The sequence below is a fragment of the Lepus europaeus genome, chromosome 9, assembly GCF_033115175.1.
Source record: "Lepus europaeus isolate LE1 chromosome 9, mLepTim1.pri, whole genome shotgun sequence".
NCBI classification, from domain to species: domain Eukaryota; kingdom Metazoa; phylum Chordata; class Mammalia; order Lagomorpha; family Leporidae; genus Lepus; species Lepus europaeus.
In genome coordinates this window covers 23888690-23909079 of record NC_084835.1, presented here as the reverse complement: position 1 = coordinate 23909079, position 20390 = coordinate 23888690, and the positions used below count along the sequence as shown (strand labels likewise).

At 55.4% G+C, this 20390-nt stretch overlaps 2 protein-coding genes and 1 long non-coding RNA gene across 6 annotated transcripts in view; all 3 read right to left on the bottom strand.

Moving 5' to 3' along the window:
* Window positions 1-4567, bottom strand: part of BSN (bassoon presynaptic cytomatrix protein) — a 111010-nt gene extending 106443 nt beyond the window's left edge. Inside the window, exons 1-3 of the mRNA XM_062199952.1 lie at window positions 4506-4567; window positions 4220-4376; window positions 2352-2392 (exon numbers count right to left, since the gene is read on the bottom strand). Coding sequence (XP_062055936.1) covers window positions 2352-2392; window positions 4220-4376; window positions 4506-4567 — 260 coding nt within the window. The remainder of the gene's footprint in view (window positions 1-2351; window positions 2393-4219; window positions 4377-4505) is intronic.
* Window positions 4568-6297: 1730 nt separating this feature from the next.
* Window positions 6298-11864, bottom strand: LOC133766485 (uncharacterized). 2 transcript variants are annotated; one of them, XR_009866714.1, is made up of 4 exons: window positions 11349-11864; window positions 9673-9806; window positions 8546-8689; window positions 6298-8255 (listed from the first exon to the last, which is right to left on the bottom strand). It is a non-coding gene; the product is annotated as an uncharacterized LOC133766485 (long non-coding RNA). The 2 variants fall into 2 exon arrangements; XR_009866713.1 differs by lacking the exon at window positions 8546-8689.
* Window positions 11865-14643: 2779 nt separating this feature from the next.
* Window positions 14644-20390, bottom strand: part of DAG1 (dystroglycan 1) — an 80551-nt gene continuing 74804 nt past the window's right edge. For all 3 annotated transcript variants that reach the window (XM_062200873.1, XM_062200872.1, XM_062200874.1), the window contains one exon: window positions 14644-19470. In XM_062200873.1, coding sequence (XP_062056857.1) covers window positions 17071-19470 — 2400 coding nt within the window. In that variant the 3' untranslated portion in view covers window positions 14644-17070. The remainder of the gene's footprint in view (window positions 19471-20390) is intronic.

Genomic DNA, 20390 nt, shown 5'->3' with positions numbered 1-20390 from the left:
AGTGGAGGATGGCCCAAGTGCTTGGGCCCTGCACCCCATGGGAGACCAGGAGAAGCACCTGGCTCCTGCCATCGGATCAGTGCGGTGCGCTGGCCACAGCGCGCCAACCGCGGCGGCCATTGGAGGGTGAACCAACGGCAAAGGAAGACCTTTCTCTCTGTCTCTCTCTCTCTCACTGTCCACTCTGCCTGTAAAAAAAAAAAAATAAAAAATAAATAAAAAATAAATAAATTCAAAAGACAATTAGAAAAATTGTCTGGATATATGTTAGTATTAAGGGGTTGTTATCCTATTTAGATGTGATTGTGGTACTATGGTTTCACTTAGGCAAAGTCCTTATCCTTGTAAAAACACACTGGAATTCTTAGGATGAAATTTTTGGATGTCTGGAATTTGCTTCTGTGAGGAGGGGGAAGTGAGGGAGGTGAACACAACTTGACTGACTACAAGGTGATGGTATGTATGGCCAGCAACAGGAACACAGGAGTTCCTCTGACCATTCTCTATACTCATATATTTTAGAAATTTTCCATAATTTTTTAAACAGATAGCCTTTCTTCTCCAATATCCCAATATCCTCACTATAAGTTCATTATTAGTTTTTTAACTCAACAGCATCTTATCAGTCCTACTAGCATTGGGAGCAACTACATTATCAAAGCTACCCCTCTTTCTTGCAAAAATGGTTGCCCACTTTGGGTAAAATTTTGACATTATTGCCATTCAGAGGTGAGATCACTTTAATGCATTCCCTATTCTCTTCCTCTCTCCCTGTCACTCTGCCTTTCAAATACTAAGTAAATAAGCCTTAGAGAGAGAGAGTGAGTGTAGTTCTCAGAGCCTAGCCCACCTTCTAGCAAATATCCAGGTTCTCTGTACTCAGCTGGCTTTCGCTCAAAATATTTCCATGGTGTAGGAGGTAAAAGTGAGCAGAGGAGACCTAGTTGTTGATCATGGATTCTGACAGGTAAATGAGGGAAAGATGCCTCACCTGGCTTTGCCATAGCTCCTGCCCAGCCCCGTCATTCAGCCTCATTCTTTGCTCACTGTCCCTGCCTACACAGACCATACTCCCATACTGTTTCTCTCCACCTCTCCTAACTCCATCATTGTTCCAGGATGTCTCAGGTCTCTCTCTATCCAGAAGCTTGCCTCTGCTTTTTTTTGTAAGACTTATTTACTTATTTATTTGAAAGTCAGAATTACAGAGCGGGGGTGGGGGGGAGACAGAGATGAAGATCCATTTGGTTCGCTCCCCAAACGGCCACAATGGCCAGAGCTGGGCCAGTCCAAAGCCAGGAATCAGGAGCTTCCTCCAGGTCTTCCATGTGGGTGCAGGGGCCCAAGGACTTGGGCCATCTTCCGCTGCTTTCTCAGGTGCATCAGCAGGCAGGGAGCTGGATCAGAAGTGGAGCAGCAGGAACTTGAATCGGCGCTCATACAAGATGTGAGTGCTGTAGATGGTGGCTTTACCCACTATGCCACAGCACCGGCCCCTTGCCTCCACTTTCTACTCCTCCTACTTGACAAGTACAAAGCTGCCCACAGACTCTCTCCTGGGTTTTTCCATGATGTGGCTCAGCAATAGCCAAAAGCCAAATATGACCAATCAGACTGTGGCAGTATAATCATGTGTGTCTGTATAGAGGAAAACTCCATTAACTAGCATACCTCACTGTACATTGGACATATATTCCTAAATAAAGAAACCAATGAATGAGTGAATGAATGAATCATGCCCCTTCCTCTAAGAGGATGCAGCCCACACTGCGGCACATAGCTCGGAGGTGGAACAGGAGACAGAGTTCAGCCTTCTCCCAATCTGAAAATCCTTGGGAAAGACACTGCCTATACAACAGTACATGGCAACCCTCATGGTTCAGAAACAGAAAGCCCTTCCTTGAGGATCCTGACGCCCAAAACTCCCTATCATCCTGATGGCTAAGAGGCAACACTATGGGTGTGGCAGCACTGCTGCTCGTGGGATTCAAGTCAGGCTCTTCCGCAGCAAACGCTGGAACCACCCCCTCACAGAGCCCAAGTCAGTTCAGTCTGAGGACGACAAGATGAATTCAGCCTGGGGGGACAAGGGAATTCCAACTCCCCAGAACCTCTGTTCCATTTCCCTCTGGGGTTAGTAAAATGACTTCTCCTTTACCTGACCCCTGCCCACTCTGGGAGGTTTCTGGCTGCTCCAAAATTCACGGTCTTGCTGGAAACAAGTATGTCCCTGTGCCAATACTCTTTCCTGAATGCCCAGAAGCACTTGCCACAGGGTTCTTTCTCCATCAATGGGCCAATCTGTTCAGCAGCATCTCAAAACAGAACATGCTAAATTTGGCATCAGGTACCTGAGACGCTCTGGTGAGAGGAAGTAGGAGCCATTCTGACACTGAAGGAGAAACAGACCGTGGAGGTGCTGCTCAGCCGAGGGGCTATGCTAAGCTGGAAGAGGAAGTCCACCTCCTGAAGGCCCCTAGTGCTATGCTTTGGTGACAAACAGCCAGCTCATCTCCTGGACCTGAGAGCTGCAGGACGTCAGCACCACAGACCCATGTGTGGGCCCTGCCCACAGCCAAACGAGAGATGGTGTGACTGTTAAACCCAGCAGGGGCTCATGGTTCCCCTCACCCACAGCAGTCTGCCCTGCAGCAGAATGCATAGAGGAAACACTGACTAGGATTATGAACAGTGGACAGCAGTCTCCTTTCTGTCGCTCTGACCCACCCAAGTCTTTCCAAAATACTTCACGTGCTTGGTTCTGCAACACCTGAGAAGCTACAAGCAGAGCAGCCTGTTTGGTTACTGGATGAATAACGCCAAATTCTCCATGTCGAGAACTCCCCCAGAACGAGGTGTTTTTCCATTCAGCTGTGGCAGGTTCCCTTTGGAGGGAAAGCACTACAGCCTGGGTGAGGCTTGCTCAAGGTAAAACCCAAACAGCAACTCAACACGCAGCAAAATGGACAGGGCTGGCTGTGCTAAGAGCCGTGTGCCAGGCAGCTGCATTACTGTAATGGCCAAGGTAAAATGCACAAATGCCACCTCTAAAAAGGGCGCTCCCAGGTTTTCTTGTCTGTGGCAGGTTTCAGGCTACCTAAGAGCCCTTTATGACTACTGGCCGTCTAAGACAAGACTTCCGAGGAAGTAAACACGCGAGACGCACAGCTGGACGGCTGGAGAATCCAGAATTATGCTCCCTCAGGATGGATGTGCTCCCACACAGAAAAGCCAGCAGACACAGAGCGTGCAGCAAGGGCCCCCTCCTCCAGGTTCTGCTACTCCCTAGGTCTAGCTGCTGTCAAGAGGATGCCTCCCATTGTATCCTGTGATGTCTTGGTCCTTCCCCTGAGTCTTTAGTTCACTGACTTAACACACTTTGGCATTCCCCTGCACTGCATTCACTACCACCTGATTATTTTTGCAGGACCTGGGTTGGCATACATCTAAAGCAAGTTGATTCCGTAGTATTTGATCAGCTCTGTTCTGTGTAAAGCATTCTCTGTGGGTTTCAGCTTTTCCATCGGTTTGAGGTGGCGATGTGAATCATGAGGCAATAAGAATATATCTGGTGCTGGAGGATTCCATAGCATTTTGCTTCACCCCGAAGTGCTTCCCTAAGCCAAAGCACATGACCCTTTGAGTACGGTTGGGCCTACTGGTGTACAGTGGGCAGTTTTCCTTCTCCCAAAGATGGTTACAGCCACTAAATGCCTGAGGGAAGCGCGAGACCAAGTTCATGGTTCAACTATTTCTCTATCTTTCCGTTCCTCCCAGTGACACTTATCTTCCGTGACAGCCACTCCCATTGTGCTCTTTCGTCGGCCCAACACAATGGACATATGCAGACACTGGCAGGCAGGGAGGACGTTTTCCATCCCACTGCTTCCCTGTGCAGAGGGACCAGGCTAAGGTTACATAAGCCCCTCCTGGGCGGTTGGGCCCGGCTACGGGGGGAAGTGAATTTGGGGTTCGTGACGGAGTCACGGTCTGCAGGCCCCGACTGACCCTGTGCTCGCCACACTCCCTTCAGCAAGGCAGGGCAGTCGGAAAGGAAAAGCCGCTTCCCCGCGACCACCCGGCTCACAACAGCCTGTCAGGGTTCAAAGCATGGCCTGACGTGGAACCTCCCCGTCCACCCCAGATCGCGGGGTCCCGAGCTCCGGCCCGGCCTCAGGCTGCAGCTCCCCGCCCCCCGGTCGCCGAGACGCGCGCTTACCTGCCCGAGCCCGAGCTGGGGCCGGGGCCAGGGCCGGGGCCGGGGCCCGGCGGTCCCGCGGTCGCCCGCGCCGCACCCGCCGTGGGGAGCTGTCCGCCGCCGGCTGGTGCTGAAGGCGGCTTCCCTGCGCCGGGGCCCGGGCCCGGCCCGGGGCCTCCTGGCGGCAGCGGCCCGTCACCAGCGCCGCCTTCTAGGCTGGCCTCGTTGCCCATGGCAGGCAGGCGGACGGGCGGGCAGCGGTGGGGTCGCGCTACGCCCAGGCGGGCGGCTCCCGGGTGGTGCTCACACTCTCGGAGCCGCCGCCGCCATCTCCCGGCTGGGCTCGCGCCGCCGTCTGCCACTGCGCATGCGCGTCGCGCTCGCCCCCCCCCTACACACGCCCACCCCAACCCCCGCCCCGCGCGCGCTCCCGCCAGCCCGCGAGAACGCGTGTCCACGCGCCAGCCTCGGGGTCGCTGGGAAACGGCCGCCGGCGCCCGCGCATGCGTTCTCCAGGGTAGGCGCGCTCCGACTGGATCCCAGCTGGGGTTCTCCGGCCGTTCCTACCGCACAGGTGCGGAAGGTCGCCGGCAGCTAGATACGGCCGTGGGAGCGTAGCGTCGTTCCCTGCCCAGGAATTAGTGGTGCTCTCGGCCCCGGGGACTCGGGACTGGGGACTCTCCTTCGTATATAACTTGACTGCCGCAGCGGGTGGGAGCCGTGGGGCCCCCAAAAGATGCATAGGAGTTGGAAAGGCAAATGAACGAAGATGCTCAGAGACCTAAGAGATGCTGGGTAGTAGGGCCCGATTGCGAGGGTTTCTTAGGCCAGCCGGGGAATGAAGTCTTTATCCAGATGGCCGTGGGAACCATCTGGGATGCATGCTGAGGCCTGGCGCCCAGGAATCCGAGTCTCGGGAAGTGCCCCGGGGAAAAGATGGAAGGTTTGTCAGGGCTGGCCTGACACCAGCTGGAAGGTTGCCTCAACAGGCCCTGGGACACTGACCTTGGGGATGGGGGAGAGGAATTGATGTTTTTTTAGCAGCCTTGAGCTGTGGCTTCCAGAGATGTCTAGATGACAGGCTACAGGTGGTCTGTGCATTTCCAGCTAGCCCTACCTCGTATTTGCAAACTACTCAGGAGTCTGCACTTACAAAGGGAGGGTGTTTCCTAGAAGATCCAGACCATGTTCCAGACCATCTCTGGCTTCATAAATGTAAGAAAATGCTTTATGGCTTGTTTTCAAAGAGCATGACCAGTCTCAGGCCATAACGTGGACTTCCAGCTAAAGGTATTGTAGTTTTAAAACAAAGTGAAAGGGCTGGGGCTGGAGCTTAGCGGGTGGGGCTGCTGCTTGCAGCACCAGCATCCCATATGGGTTTGGTTCGAGTCCCGGCTGCTCCACTTCCGATCCAGCTTTCTGCTATGGCCTGGGAAAGCAGTAGAGGATGGCCCAGGTCCTTGGGCCCCTGCACCTGTATGGGAGACCTGGAAAAGGCTCCTGGCTCTTGGCTTCAGATCAGTGCAGCTCCAGCTGTTGCGGCCATTTGGGGAGTGAAACAGCAGATGGAAGACCTCTCTCTCTCTCTCTCTCTCTCTCTCTCTTTCTCTCTGTAACTCTACCTTTCAAATAAATAAATCTTAAAAAGTGAAAGAAACCTCAACTGCTAAACTTGCTAAAACAAGAATCTATGTAATCCCTAATGCAATCTGTAACCATAAGGCTCCTGTTCTTGGTGTAGTTCTAAGCAAACAGTTTAACAAGTCTTCCAGTACAAGGCCTCTGCCACAGTCCTGTTGGCCCAGCAACAGGTCTGGAAACCCAATCATCTGCTCCATCTTGGGCTGCAGATTGTGACTCCCAGAGTACTGAGCCAGTGAGGAACTGGGGGAAGGGACAAGCTCACTAGGAGATAAAAGGGTGCTTGGTTCCTGCAGGGTCATAAATAAAGTCTCACTTCTCGCTACCTTCCTGTGTCTGAGTGGGTAGGTGGCTCAGGTGGGTTTATTTCCCACAATAAATCATGACCGTGTAGAAGGGCTTGAGTAACTTGAAGCCATTTTTTTTTTTTTTAAGATTTATTTTACTTGAAAGGCAGAGTTACAGATAGAGAGGGGGAGAGAAAGAGAGAGCTTCCATTCGCTGGTTCACTCCCCAAATGGTGGTAACAGCCAGGATAGGGCCAGACAGAAGCCAGAAGCCTGGAAGCCCAGCCAAGTCTCCCAGGTGGGTGACAAGGACCCAAGTACTTGGGCCATCTTCTGCTGTTTTCCCGGACACATTAGTTGGGGGAGGGGATGAGGCTCGAGTGCTAATGGAGCAGCTGGGACTCGAATTAGTGCTCATATGGGATGCTAGTGTCACAGGCAGTGGCTTAACCCACTATGCCATCATGCCAGTCCCAACTTGGACGCATTTTACAAACTCACTTCATTCTAATGATGTGGGCTGTGTCACATGGGAATTCAGCAGGTCCAAGCTGGCCTGGAGTAATCCAGGGATCCTAGTGGGCACTGATAGCCAGTGTGATGGACAGATCCGTGCAGTGTCTGTTCTGGGGAGGAGTCCAGGGCCTGCCCCTGTGCCCTCCTGAGCGGCTCCACCCAACAGAAAGGGAGAAATGCAGAGCCCCACCCACTTCCTCGTGTTCTCTGCTGCCCTTCAGGCAAGCCTTGTTGGGAGTAGCCCCTCCCCGCACCGTGAACCTTGCTGGGTTTCCGCCTGAGCTGAAGGGTGTTTGATTCAGCTTTGTGAGTGTCTGCCAACTACATGTACACATTTAGGCTCCACAGAGGTGCACGTCTTATCCCTGCCACTCCCCAGATGGGACCTTGGTGACTTCCTAGTCGGCAAAGTTAGGATATCAGTAGCCCCTCCAATATGGGAGTGTGTAAGGGTGGACAGGTGCCTGGCATACACATGACGACTCTATTGCTAGTTGTCCCTCTGGTGGGATTTGAAGGCTGTGCCACACCTTTCCTCCTGGCAAAGACGCACACACACACACACATGCACGCACACACACACACACAAGCACTAAGGGCGGGCCAGTAGCCTGACCTTGTCTCAACTCAAACTGTTCTGGCTTCAGAGACACCAGTCAGTAGGGGTTGGACTACCTGGAAGGGGAAAAAGGATGTTTACTTCCTGCTTTGGTAGAAGCCACAGGAGCTGCGGCTTTCCATACATTTAAATCAACAGGGCCCGGTTGGTTCCTGCGGGGGTAATTAGCCCTACCCAGCCAGGGGGCCTAGGGAGTTGCCCTGCTCAGAGTAGCAGACCTCCAGAGTCCTCGCTGCCTTGGTGACAAGGAGCACAGCACAGAGTGGTTTTAGCAGTGCCCCTCTCCTCAGTTTTCCCCAGTTCCACAGTCTGCAGACCATCCCCAGGAACAGGCCTGCCCTGTCCACGTCGGCCCTGGCATTCAGCCCGGAGACTCCTGCCAACCACAGTGTGGCGCTGGCCTCCAGCTTACTGGGTCTCTGATTCAGTCTCCCATTTTTATTCCCTGTCCCAAGGGTAATTTCCTTCCTCTTTAACTCAACTGGGGCTGCTCCACAGAAAGACCTTGTCTGACCTGACCTGTCCCCTGGGCTGGGCCTCAGCAGGCCCTCAGGGGCTGATGTTTGGGCTGAGTTCTCCAAGCTGCTCTAAATATTTCCCTGACTGCACTTCCAAGGGGTTCACCAACCACCAGGCTTTAAAGCAGCCCAGAGAGACTTCTGGTTACAGCTCCTGCGTCACCGGGTCTCGGCTGCTGATCCAATACATAAGATGCTGAGGTTGCATTTGGTTTATCCGCATGGAGAGTCCAGTTAATGAGCTGTCTTCACTCACCCAGGAGAATTCGCTCCCTGAACTTGATGACAAGTGAATGAACACATCTCTCAGTCGGTACAAACCAGCTGAGCGGTGTGTCTGGTCCTGCTGCCTCCTGCTGTACCACCAAGGACAGAATGAACTTGGAGACTGCAAGAGTTTCTCAGCCTTCTAAGCTTCAGTTGCTGGAAGTTTCTTCTTCCCAAGGCAGCTTGACATGTGACACATGGCAGCCATTCTGGAGAAAGGTCAGAGAGAAGTAGAATCAATCCACACACCCAAAAAAAAAAAAAAAAAAATCCATCCTGGTAGGAAAAGGCCCAGTAAGGACCAGCTGGGATTAGTGGGAATGATTAGTTACTGGAAGGCAAATCGTGGGGAACTGAAGGGGTGGCAGACCCCAGGAACTGCAGCCAGAGGCCAGCTGGTCCTCAGACAAGCTACCATGCAGATCAGCAAGAAGCATGGAAAGCTGCCGGTGAGGGTGGGAGAGTGGAAGAGAATCGGGAAGGGTGGCTGAGGACAGACCCGGATGATGCCCCGCCAGGCTCCGGCCCTTCCCAGAGGCTGCTGGCTGTGCACGGGGCTCCCTGGACCCTGGGCCCTTCTTTCTGCTACTGAGGACTGTCTCAGGAGTTGTTTCCTGGTAGCAGGTCTCCTTGCCCACGCCTGCTGTGGGAGGGAAAAAGAACTGATAAGGAAAAAAGCAAGGAGAAGCAGGGGCTCCGCCTCCGGGCTGGGGTTTGTCAGTGCTACCCAGGACATGCGGGAGAAGGCGGCTCCTCAGTCCAGCCTCAGATTGGAATGTGGCTGCAACAAGAGAGCTGGTTTTTGTCTCATTCAGAAGCCCATAAGGCTGCTCTAAATAACCTCACACATACGCTAGGATCTTCAGCTGGCCAGGGCCCTTGGGAGAGCAGGGACAGGGGAGAAGGCTGGGCGGCACAGAATTTGCTTGAGGTCTTGCCTGCGTAACTCTTTTCCTGTGGCAATGTGCAAATCTTTACTTGCATTATTTGAAACAAGGCAGTAAAAATTGTCAGCAATGTTTACCACCAGCCTAACCCTACCGCCCATGCATTGCTACCAAGAAGGCTAATTAAGGCCCATCGCTATTAGAGTTACACACTTCTTCAGGCTTGTTATGACAAGAAAAAATAATGAAGCCACCATTCCTCCAAGTTGTAAGCGTCGAAGTCAAAACATGCTGCTTTCCTGGCCCCTCTCTTCTTCCCCACACAGGCCCCTGCCTACTGCCTATCTCACTCACACATGCACTCATCCTGCATCAGCGAGGGCACACCCCGCTCCCACTCCAGGCCAGGCCCAGACACGACGTGGGGCCTGCTCTCATGGAGCACTGTTCACGGCAGGGGAGACAGGCACATAAACTATAGAAAATCCCTATTGTGATGGTTCCCACTAGGATCCCAATTCCCATGGAGTGCCCTCCACCCACCTCCATCCCATGGATGGGGCACGGCTGACCCAGGTGGCAAGTGATGCCCCTGTGCCCCTCCTGCCCGAGGTGGCTGGGGGAAGGGGCAACCTGCTTGGCCCCTCCATCAGGCCAAGTTCTGCTTGGCTACAGAAAAGTCTCTTAGAGAGGCCCTTCTTCCTGACCCCCTCGTGGCTCTCCTACTAGTGAGAAACACCTTGTACGCCGGGGACCTCAGGCCATGGGACATGGTCACTCTCTCCCCTGAGCCCCATCGCTGTCCTGGCCGGAACGGAGTTCAGTAGGGCTTCTTTGTCGTCATTACTCAGTGGTCACAAGAGCACTCGTCATCTAGGAAAGATGGGCAGAATGGGGCAGGATGTGAGGTTGTGCCGTAGCAAGTGGAAAAGGTTCCAAGACCTCTGCCAGGATGGACGATTTCAATTCAGAAGAATTGAGCGCTTGCTGAGTCCTAGGTTGAGGGCAACACTGTGCTAGGACCCAAGGATACAGCAGAAACCAAAACTGTGGAGTCTACTCTGTCCTCACCAAGCCTGTGATCTCCAAGTTGAAACAGGCCCTGAACCAGGAGGGCTTGGCTCCCGGCCCTCTGTGGGGACCACTATCTTGCCTTGCAGTGGCGGGCGTGGCCCCAGCATCACCAGGCCAGGCTGGGAGGCTGAAGCCGTACTCGGGCGTCAGGGTTGTCTGAGGAGAACCCTCCCAGGTTCTGCTGCTGCATGGCAGCAGGTATCAGTTGAATAGCAACATCTGGGTTACCACTGCTATTTAGGTATTAATAACCCCCTCCAGCTGGGAGGCCCGGCGTGGGCATCAGCTTTCCGGGAAGGCAGCCTTTCTGACAATGAGCTGACAGTGCAGACAGAATTCCTAGTAAGGCTGAGCAAAGGATCTTCATCCCCCATCTGCTACCAGGAGAGCGGAAAGGTCAAGTGCTCAGCGGAGCCCTCCTCCCACCTTGGCTAATGCTAATTCTAAGAGGCCCACCCGCCAACCCCAGCTCTGCTCAGAGATCTGCTTAGGGTGCGCAGGGTGAAGATGTCCCTCTCCCTGCCCTGCCTGCCTCTCTGAGGAGCCTGGCGTCCCATGGATGAGCTGACGTGCTGCCTGGGAGCCAGGGCAGAGCCTGAGGGGCACAGCGGTTTCTGGGTGAGAGCCGATGGAGTCACATTTGCACTCTGGTCTCTACACTGGACATAGGAAGACAGAGCTGGCAATGCCTCTGCACACACACATCATGTGCTCCTCAAACAAGCACAGGACTACATCCCTTTCAGCAGCCCCTGTGCCCAGTTCTTTGGGCAGCCAAAAAAGCACATGCTTCCTGAAGATGGATTCATCTAAGGCAAAGCTAGCGCCTCCCCTGGGCAACTCCAGAGACAAGCTGCTATCACCCCACCTCGCGCTGTTATGGCTGGAGCCAGCCCCCTTAAAAAAAAAAAAAAAAGTTTTGTTGGAAATGTAGAGTCAGAGAGAGAGAGAGATCTTCCATCTGCTGGTTCACTCCCCAAATGGTCACAACAACCAGGGCTGAGCTGGACTGAAGTTAGGAGCCCATGAGGGTGCAGGGGCCCAATGACTTGAACTGCCATCCCAGACACACTAACGGAGCTGGATGGGAGGTGGAGCAGTAGGGACTGGAACTAGCACTCATATGGGATGCCAGCATTGCAGGTTGCAGCTTAACCCACCGTACCCCAACGCCGGCCCTGAGCCAGCCCCTCTGTGCACCTCTTTCTCCCACCCTTTGCAACAGAGGAGCACTGACTGCATTTCTCTGGAAAGGGGGTCCCAGTCAGGCCTCAAACCCGGGCTTAGTCTGCCCTCTGCAGCCTAAGACTGCTGCGCCACGAAGACCAAAGATAACAGTACCTTCGGGCCCGGCCCTGGAACCCTGGCCAGCTGCCAACTAGACGCACGGTCCCGGCTGTCTCTGTGCCTGGAGCTGTGGCGACAGCTTTGGAAGAGGTGTTACCTGAGGCTTCAGGGTAAACGAGAGACCAGCTGCCCCATTCTCATCTGCTTGTAGTGCCAAGGACACAGACTAAGGGGGACCCCAACCTCACAAGCAGCGGCGCCTGGCCTCATCTGGGACCCTGACAGGTCCCGCAGTTCGGTTGGAGGTCATACCCCGCCTGCACACGGTGCCCTCAGGAGCTCTCAGGCTGGAAGAGAATTAAGAAGAGCAACAGGCGCCGAGCTCCACTGTGTGCAGGTCCGGCGCGGGGCACGAAGCCCGCGGGCGGGCAAAGGCAAAGCCGAGGGAATGCGCAAAGGAAGGGTTCTTACTGGTTCCTGACCACAGTCATCCGAATCCGGGGTCTGCTGGCTGAGCCCCAGCTCGCCCCGCCTATTCCCTGCCAGCTTCCCTGTCCGAGGGAGCAGGGCTGCGAGGGCGCTACAGGTCCCGGAGCCCCGCCCCGGCCCCGCCCCGGCCCCGCCCACAGAAGCGCTCGGCCCCCGCCCCTTCCTGGGCTTTTCATCCAGTCCCCTGCCGTGTCGGCTCGGCTGTCGGCCGGGCTCCGCCTTCTCGTCCTAGGAGCCTTAGTCCCGCCTACGCGCCGGCTCTTCCCGGCTCTCTTCCAATCCAGAACAGCGCCAGTCCTAACTCCGCCCACGACTGGCGGCTCGGTGCTCTGGCGCCACCTCCTGGGAGCCCGGGCGCTATCCCACCTCCGGCCCAAAGCTGGGGGCAGCCCACTCCGCCGGGCTCCCAGGAAGGAGGGTGTGGGCGGGGGCAGCTGGAGCCATTAACAAAGCTGAGAACTGGCCCATCCCCGCCCGAACCGGCCCGGCGGTCTGGTCCTGGCCACACAGAAACGCACAGCTCCCCACCTCAGCTGAGTCTCCGTCAAAGCTGGGGGCAGTGGGGCTAGTGAGTGCCCCAGCGGCCAGGTCTCGGTGCTGCCCCAGCCCCAGCCCGCCCCCGAGCAGGACAGGCCTCCCCTGCAGGAGCACCCCAACCCTGGCAAATGGGTACCTCCACTTTGAACTCCTTGCCTCATCTCCTCCTTAGGTCGTCCAGGATCCCCCCCGCGACCACCATCCCTCAGTAGAAGTTTCAAATAACTATGCAATTCTGCAATACAAACACAATTTTATAATCAGAAAAAACCCTAGGGGTAGGCGTTTGGCGCAGCTGCTTAAGTCACTGCTTGGGATGCCTGCATTCCATATCCGAGTGCCTGATTGGAGTCCTGGCTCCTCTGCTTCCAATCCAGGTCCCTGTCAATGCACAAATACTGGAGTCCTTGCTACCTACGTGGGAGACTCCAGAATGAGTTTTGTGCTTGACACCAGCCAAGCCCAGCCCTGGTTGTTGGTGGGCATCTGGGGAGTGCACGATGGAAGCTATGTCTGCTTTTCCAATAGAAATGGAAATTTAAAAACCTAAAGAGTTTGTCACATTTTGCATGGCACCTGCCTCACACTGTTGCTAGACCTGACCAGTCATGCCCTCAGTCACTCTGCTTCAAGACAAGGTGGAGAAAGCCGCAAATCAGGGAAAGTATAAGCTACCGACAAATTTGGAGTTTGAAGATGAGAGGAGAATGAAGCTCACCCTGGAGTCGGGAGGCTTGGGTTGTGTCTTCCACGTTTTAGAGGAGCTGGGTAGAAGCCCCTCCCTTCTGGCCAGGCTGGCCAGAACTTCTAGACACCCAAGATTCTCCGGCCAAACAGCCCTGGCCTAGGACTGGCCCATGGAAGTGCCTTAATACCCGGAGAGATTCCTCCAGCCTCACTGGATTCTGCCCCTACTGAGGGGTAACCCACTGTCTCAACCCCACCTACGTTCCCAGAACTCCTTGGAGGCTGATGCTGTCTCTATAGATATGAAAGCCAGGTCAAAGGGATCCTAGAACTTGCTCTGGTCAGAGGCAGGTGGGAAGGCTGATTCCTGTCCGTCATAACAGTCCTTTACTTCCTGTCCCTCCCCTCTGCTACCCTCTCTGGAACTCCAAAGAGCTGAGCAGTCCCCACCCCCACTACTCTATGACAAGAAGTCAGAGATCTGGCAGGAATGCTGGGGCAGGAGTCTACTCGGCCTGACCGCAGATGCTCCCCCCACCTACCAAAGGAGGCAGGGCAGGGGCCACGTGTCCTTGCAGTTTCTCTTCTTCCTGTCCTGCTGCTTTACTGTTCCTTATTCGAATTTAGGAGACATTAAGCAGGATTTCCTGAGGACAGGGCCATGGCTTTTAGGCCTATGGGGTGAGACCTGTGTCCCTAAACACATGCTAGGGACAGCCTTTGCTGGCACCTTCCGCACCAATGCACGCCCAGGTCCTAACTCCACAAGCAGTCACTTGACCTTCGACTCAGCTCTGCAGTATGGGATCAGTCTCCTCTCTGGAACTTGAAGGCTGTGAGCTGGCCAGCTGAGCCCAGAAGAGGCAGCAGTTGTTCTGTGACCGATGGCCTAATCCCCTTCTGAAAACAGCTGCTGTAGCTCCTGCTTCCCACACTCCAAGCAGTATCCCAGGATGGCCCATCTGCCTGCCCCTTGCTAGGCACCGCTGCTCATGCTTAGCCTACCCTACTGCCTCTCCATCCCACGCCAGGTGCTCAGGATCAGCCACCCAGAATCCACAGGCCCAACTGAGGCAGAGCAGCCTGACCAGAAACCATTCTCCCCTTCTGTCTGATCCAAGCCCAATGCCAAACCTACCTTGAGACCACCAGGGAGACCGGCCAGCCCCAAGCCCACAAGGCAATGAGGGGAGGAGCTGGGGCGAAGCTGCAGTCAGAAGCATCCTTAAGAGTCCCAGCCTCGCAGGGGCTCAGCCTAAAGCACACCCGGCCCTGGAGCTGCAGGGGCCGCTGCACTCTGGGGCAGAAAGTCAGTGTCAGGACCTCTCCCCTGTACCCCACCCACAGGAGGTAACCGAGGACCAGGCAGCCTTGTCTCAGCCGGCTGCCTCACAAGCAGGGGTGCTGGGGTGGCAGCGGGGGGCAGGGTAGGGTGTGTGTGATGTGTTGGCAGAACTTCCGGGGCACACACTCAGCTGCCCCAGGGACGTGGAAAAGGCAAACTTCATCCGGAGGCTGGCAAGACACCTCCCAGCGGGCCCGGCACGGGACTCTCCTCTCACAGTCATGTTCAGTCTCCCGCCACTCCCGTTTGGAAATGGCAGGGGCCAGGGAAACACGCTCAGAGGCCGTGGCGTTGTAATAAAGACACTGCTTTTATTTAGTTTGATATGTTTCTATACAGAATGCAGAAAACACATCTTAAAATCATACAGAAGGAAATAAAAACACATCAGTGGTTGGTGAACACTTGAATGTGAGATTGGCTCTCCGTCTCACAGAGTCCAACAGCCATCGCCAGCCCAGCGCTCAGGGGAGGAGGCTGCCTGCAAAGGCATTGTTGCTCTTGTTATTCTGTTCACTGCCCCTTCGCCTCCGGTTGCTATGGCAACAGGCCATTCTGGGCCAGCCACGTCTCTGTGTGGCAGTGCCCGGTGGTGGGGTTGCTAGAGGCAACGGAGCTATTTGGAAGGCCTTTCAAAGCCCTCACCTGAAACAGTGGGAACTGTTTATTTTTTGACAAGGTCATCAGAAATCATCTCACCAGGTCAGATTCCGCTTGCGCTCCTGACTCTGGGGCGTCAGGGAAACTCCGGCTCGGACCAGGGCTTGGAGGCTCGAGGCCTGACAGTCACTGACTATCTGCTGAGCCCCAGGCACAGGCTCCCCACAGGGGCACACCGCTGGTTCCGGAGCACCCTGCTAGGGTATGGGCAGGGGAGAGGGGCTGAGCCCTGTGGGAGCAGAGGGAGGGGAAACGCCCTCCAGAGAACAGCAGAATGGAGACCCCTCCCCTCCTGGCCAGCCCTCCCCTCCTGAGGCAGCACACACAAATCCTCTGCAAAACAGTCGATATGGCTTAGAAAGTAGCTGCTCCGTGTGCAAAGGGAGCCTGGGTCCACCCACCCATCCTAGATCAGGAAAGGGAAACATTATTGCGAAAGGCATTCCTCCCTAAAAGGGACCCGAAATAACTCAGACACCAAGAAAAGTCATGCTCAGAATGGTTTCTTCCAAAGGAGGAGAATCGAGCAGAGTGGGCGCCCCTGAGTCATGGGACAGAGATGCAGATGGACGGACGGATGTTCTGCTAAAAAAGGCAAAAGCAGCCCAGTGTAATTCCAGAATTTAAACTGTTAGGAAAAGGTGGGGGGGAAATCAAAACGAGCAAAGCCGTCAGTTCCATGGAGTCAACACTAAGAGCTTGTACAAACTGCTGTAAGCATCACCGTTTTTAATCTATTTTTTAATAAAACAATTTGAGGCTGTATAAAAACTTTAGTAAAAAATTAGCTTTGAGAGCCCACAGATTGTTTACTATGAACTATTGCTGGCACTCCTCCCCAGCCACCAGGCCTTTTCCAGCCGTTCAGGCCCAAGGCCTGGGACGGGAGCGCCAGAGAAGAGGGATGGGGTGGATCGGGGCGGGGCTGTGGACTGTTGGGACAAAGTGGCCAAGGTCAAGTGAGGAAAGAGCATCACATGACATAAAAATATTGCATCTTCACCAAAATGTCCCCCACTGAGTGTTTCAAAAACCGTGATATTCCTTTTAGGAGGGGTGGGGAAAAAAAAATAAAAGGTGAAAGGAAACAGGTTGATGTGGTCGAGTCCCTCAACCTCCCCAGGCGCCCCCACGAGCAGCTGGCCCACCTTGGAGCACCCGGGGTGGGGGCTACGGCCACCACTGCCTCTTGGAGTCCCTTTTCCATGGAAATGAAGACCCCTTGGTGGTGGGCCACTAGCGTGCATGGGGTGGAGGTGGGGATGTCCACGGCCCGAGAGGCCCCTCCAGCTTCCAACTCCTGCCAACAGCAGGAGAGCAAACCCAGCACCAGGACCCTGGCCCCCGAGCCAGGGCCAGGAGGCCCCCGATCGGGCTCTGGGATATCAGAGCAACCAAGTTGACATAGTGTGAAAAAATAGGATTCCTTTGATAAAAAATACTGTCCCTTGGTCTTCTCTTAAGTTTGAAACACCCTGGGAGCTTATTTTTAGCAAAGCAATTCCCCATACCCACCCAAAAATTATACATACAAGTTTAGGTAAACAGCAGATTAAATGTAAAAACTTAACCTTAACTTCTGAAAGTCCTTTGAATTTAATCTTTAGCTACTGTTTTCCATGTTACATCCTGCAGCTAGACACACGTGAATAGAAAAAACAGTACAGTTAGTGTTAAAGGCAAAACGCAGAGAGCCGGGGGGCTGCCCAGCACTGCCTGCGAGTTCATCCACGGCTCCTCGCTCCCTCCCTCTACCTCTACTCCAAATGGTGCTTTCAGAGCCAGCCATCAAAAACGCAGCGAAGAATTTTCTATGAACAAACAAAAAGCTGTTAGGCAAAAAATAAAAATAAAAAAGTCCCCAAAGTCTCTCCAGCTGCTTTGGGGTTTGGGAGGACCAGAGAGGGCGGGCTTGTCCAGGCCCCGTGTGCCAGTGTGTACTAGGTCTGGTGTCAGCGCCCAGTGGGCGATGGTCTGCGGGCCACCGGGCTCCACAGACAACACTGTGTTGTCCCCAGGCCCCTGCCCTACCCCTGCCTCCACCCAGGCGCTTGTGGGTTAAGGGGGGACATAAGGAGGGGGTGACCGGTAAGGGGTCATGTTCTTGGGACGGGAGCCCTTGCCCTCCATCGGGGCTGTGAAGGGTGGGGGGGGCTGGTAGGGAGGCGCATTGGGATCCTCATCCCGAAGGGGCGTGTACTCCCCCACAGTGTCCTGGTTCAGAGGCGTCGTCTCGGGCACGCTCTGGCTGGGATACTCTGGAGGGGGAAGGGGAGCCTTCTCCTCCTGCAGGATCAGCGGCATGCTGGAGGAGGGCGGGGGCTTGGAGTCGTCCAGCTCGTCTGCAAAGATGATGGGTACCCCCTTCTTGATGAAGGTGGCCTGGTCCTCAAGGGTGAGCTTGCCCTTCCGCTTCTTGCGGTAGCAGATCATGGCAATGATGCCAGCAATGAGCAGGATGGCCGCCACCACCACAGCTGGAATGACTGTGTGTAGGTAGACGTCATCCTCACTGCTCTTCTCGGGGTCCCTGTCTGGCACCTCCGTGGGTGGTGTCACCGAGGACGGGATCCCAGGCGGTGCCACGGGGATAAACTGCAAGTGCCGACAACTGCCAGAGCCTGTTATGGCGATGCTCACGGCCTTGAAGTCAGGCTCCAGGGCATTGGTGAAGGCTGGCCGAGGCTGCCCATTGTCCTCGGCTATCCTCCGGCTCAGCCCCGTGATCTGCTCCTTGGGGCAGGGCTCCAGCGGCAGGGTGTTGTTGGTCCACTCCACCACAATGGAGCCGCGGGTGATATTCTGCAGGGTGATGGTGCTGCAGTTGCGATCCCCAAAGGCAAAGGCCAGCTTCTTCACCAGGGCAATCTTCTTGTGGATGTCATTCACCACTGGGGCTGGGTCACCCACAAACTTGGCTTTGAAACGAGCAGGAGCTTTGTCCCCTTGAGGGCGCTTGTGGACATGGATCTCAAAGGCATCCACGGCGGACAGGCCTCCCTTGTCTGTGGCATGCATGAAGTACTCGTGTTTGCCCACGTGGCTGCTGTCGGGCAGGCCATACATGAGCTGGCTGTTGCTGTTGAACTGTACCCAGGACTTCTCGCCCACCAGCTGCTGCTCCCGCAGCTTCAGGGTCAGCTTGAGCTTGTCGGTGGTGGTATCCTCCTTGTCGTAGAAGGTATCGGATGGGATCTTCACCTCAAAGTAGGTGCCGACCCAGGCGTCCACCCTGTCGATGTGGTTCTTGAGCTCTGGGCGCTGGTTGGGTTCTCCCCCGCGGGGCACCCCGCTGGTGGTGGTGCGGATACGAGTAGGTGGGGAGGCCGTCTCCAGCCTGGTGATGGGAGCTTTAGTGGTGACCCGCGGCACTGGCCTGGGTGTCCGTGGCTTCTTGGTTGGCCTGCGAGTCGTGGTGGCTGAGTCAGTTGAAGGCGTTGCTGGTTTTGGTGTGGACACTCGTGGCTTTTTGGTTGTAGTTGTGGGAGGGGTGGCAACTGCTGTGGGCTCCACGTAGCCAGGAATGGTCACCGTTGCACGAATCTGGCCAGAAACTACAGTGCCAGCTTCTGACACCCGAGTGGGCTGGATGGGGCCTAGGGTAGGGGTCTGAATAATGGCACCTCGAGTCCGAGTGGTGACCGTGGGCTTCCCAGGAACAGGATCCCTGACTGGAGGAGCCATCGTCTCTGTGGGAGGAGCAATGGCTGGAGAAGTGGGGGTGGGCACGATCCTGGATGGCGGCTCCTGGATGGCCGTGGTTGGGGGCCCAATGGCAGTGACAGGTGTGGGTGTGGCATGGATCTGCCTTCGGATACGCTTGGGGAGAGGTGGCTTCTTGTTGGCAATGTGCCAACCCACCACAGGGTAGCCAAGCTGGGCAGACATAGTGCCCTCCCTGGCAGGGGCCTCCACACCACGGATGTCAGGCACACTGTTCTGGTTCAGGGAGCAGCCCAGCTTCCAGGAGAGCAGGGCCCCATTCTCTACCACCTTTTTGGCGTTTCCGGGGCCGGCCATGAAGGCAGACATATCAAACAGTCTGTTGTTCACCACTGGCACCAACTTCATGTTGTGGAGCTCCACCTCTGAGAAGCTCTGCATCCTGTGCAGGAGGTCGATCCTTTGCTTCGGAGTCATCTTGGTGAGATCGGCATCCAGAATCACGGTCAGGACGGTCACGGGCTCCTCAGCAGCACAGGCAGACGCCGCCGCCTCGCCCAGGTCCGGAGAGGCCGCCCGCACAGACTGCGGCTCACTGTGGTCTTCGGGGTAGACCTCGATGGAGAACACACTGGAGGCCTGAGGGATGTGGCTCCCGTTGGCGTCCAGCTGTGCAGCACTCACCGAGATGTAATGCACACCCTTATCCGTGTCCAGCGGAAGGCCCTCCAGGGTGTGGCTCTGTGGATCCCAATGCAGCCATGATGGCAAAACCTCCTTCCCCGCCGTGGATACCTACAAGAGACACAAACGTGAGCTGCAAGGGCTGCCACCGCTGCGTAACAGCAAAGCCCTGGCCCCGCCTGTTCTGTGTCAAAGGCCTGAAAGACACTTTGGAATTCCTGCTGGGGAAGCCAACTCCTCTCCCCGAGAGGGTGCAAGCAACCTCATTTACCTGTCGGGAAAAGCCTGGGGCTGCTGGATGGGCTAGCTTGGAGGGCAGATAATTCACCCCAGGCCACACAGTGAGGAGACAGAAGCACTGGCACTCGGACACGCTTCATCCCACAGAACCGATGTCGTGCAACACGAGAATGCTGTGGCTGTTGATGCCAGTGGCGCACCCTGCCGCCCACCTGCAGAACCAAGTCAGTGCCTCCCCAGCTCCCAGCACTCCCGCTGTCAGCAGACACCACGCCTCTGCTCAGGACACAGCCTGGCCCGGATGCCTTCTTGTCCAGCAGTAGAAATGCACACGGGACTGGGTACAACAGGGGAAGGCTCCACACCCCAAACCTGACTCACTCTACAACCACCAGCTTACATTCACATGCAGGGAAGCACACTTGTGCAGCAAACCCGGTCAGTTTTACCTAATGTCTGAATTAACCCTCTCAAACCTCAAGAAGCACTTGCCTGGGGAAGGGTGATGGGCATCAGCTGTCCACAAGTGTTCAACAGAGGCACCCCAAGGCACTGAGGTTCCCCAAGGACAGTGCCTTCAGTCAGTCAAGCACGGGCCACGTGCAGACTGCTCGCGATCTTCCAGGGCACAGGTTCCACCCAAAGCACCTCCCAGACTTCTCCCGGGGTGGGGTGGGGAGTCCTTGTCCACAGGGACGTAACTGGTAATATTCAGAGCAGCAAAGGGAATGCCACCACAGAAACTCCCTCTAACAGCTAACAAGCGGGAAGGAAGGCTCGCCTCTGTCCAA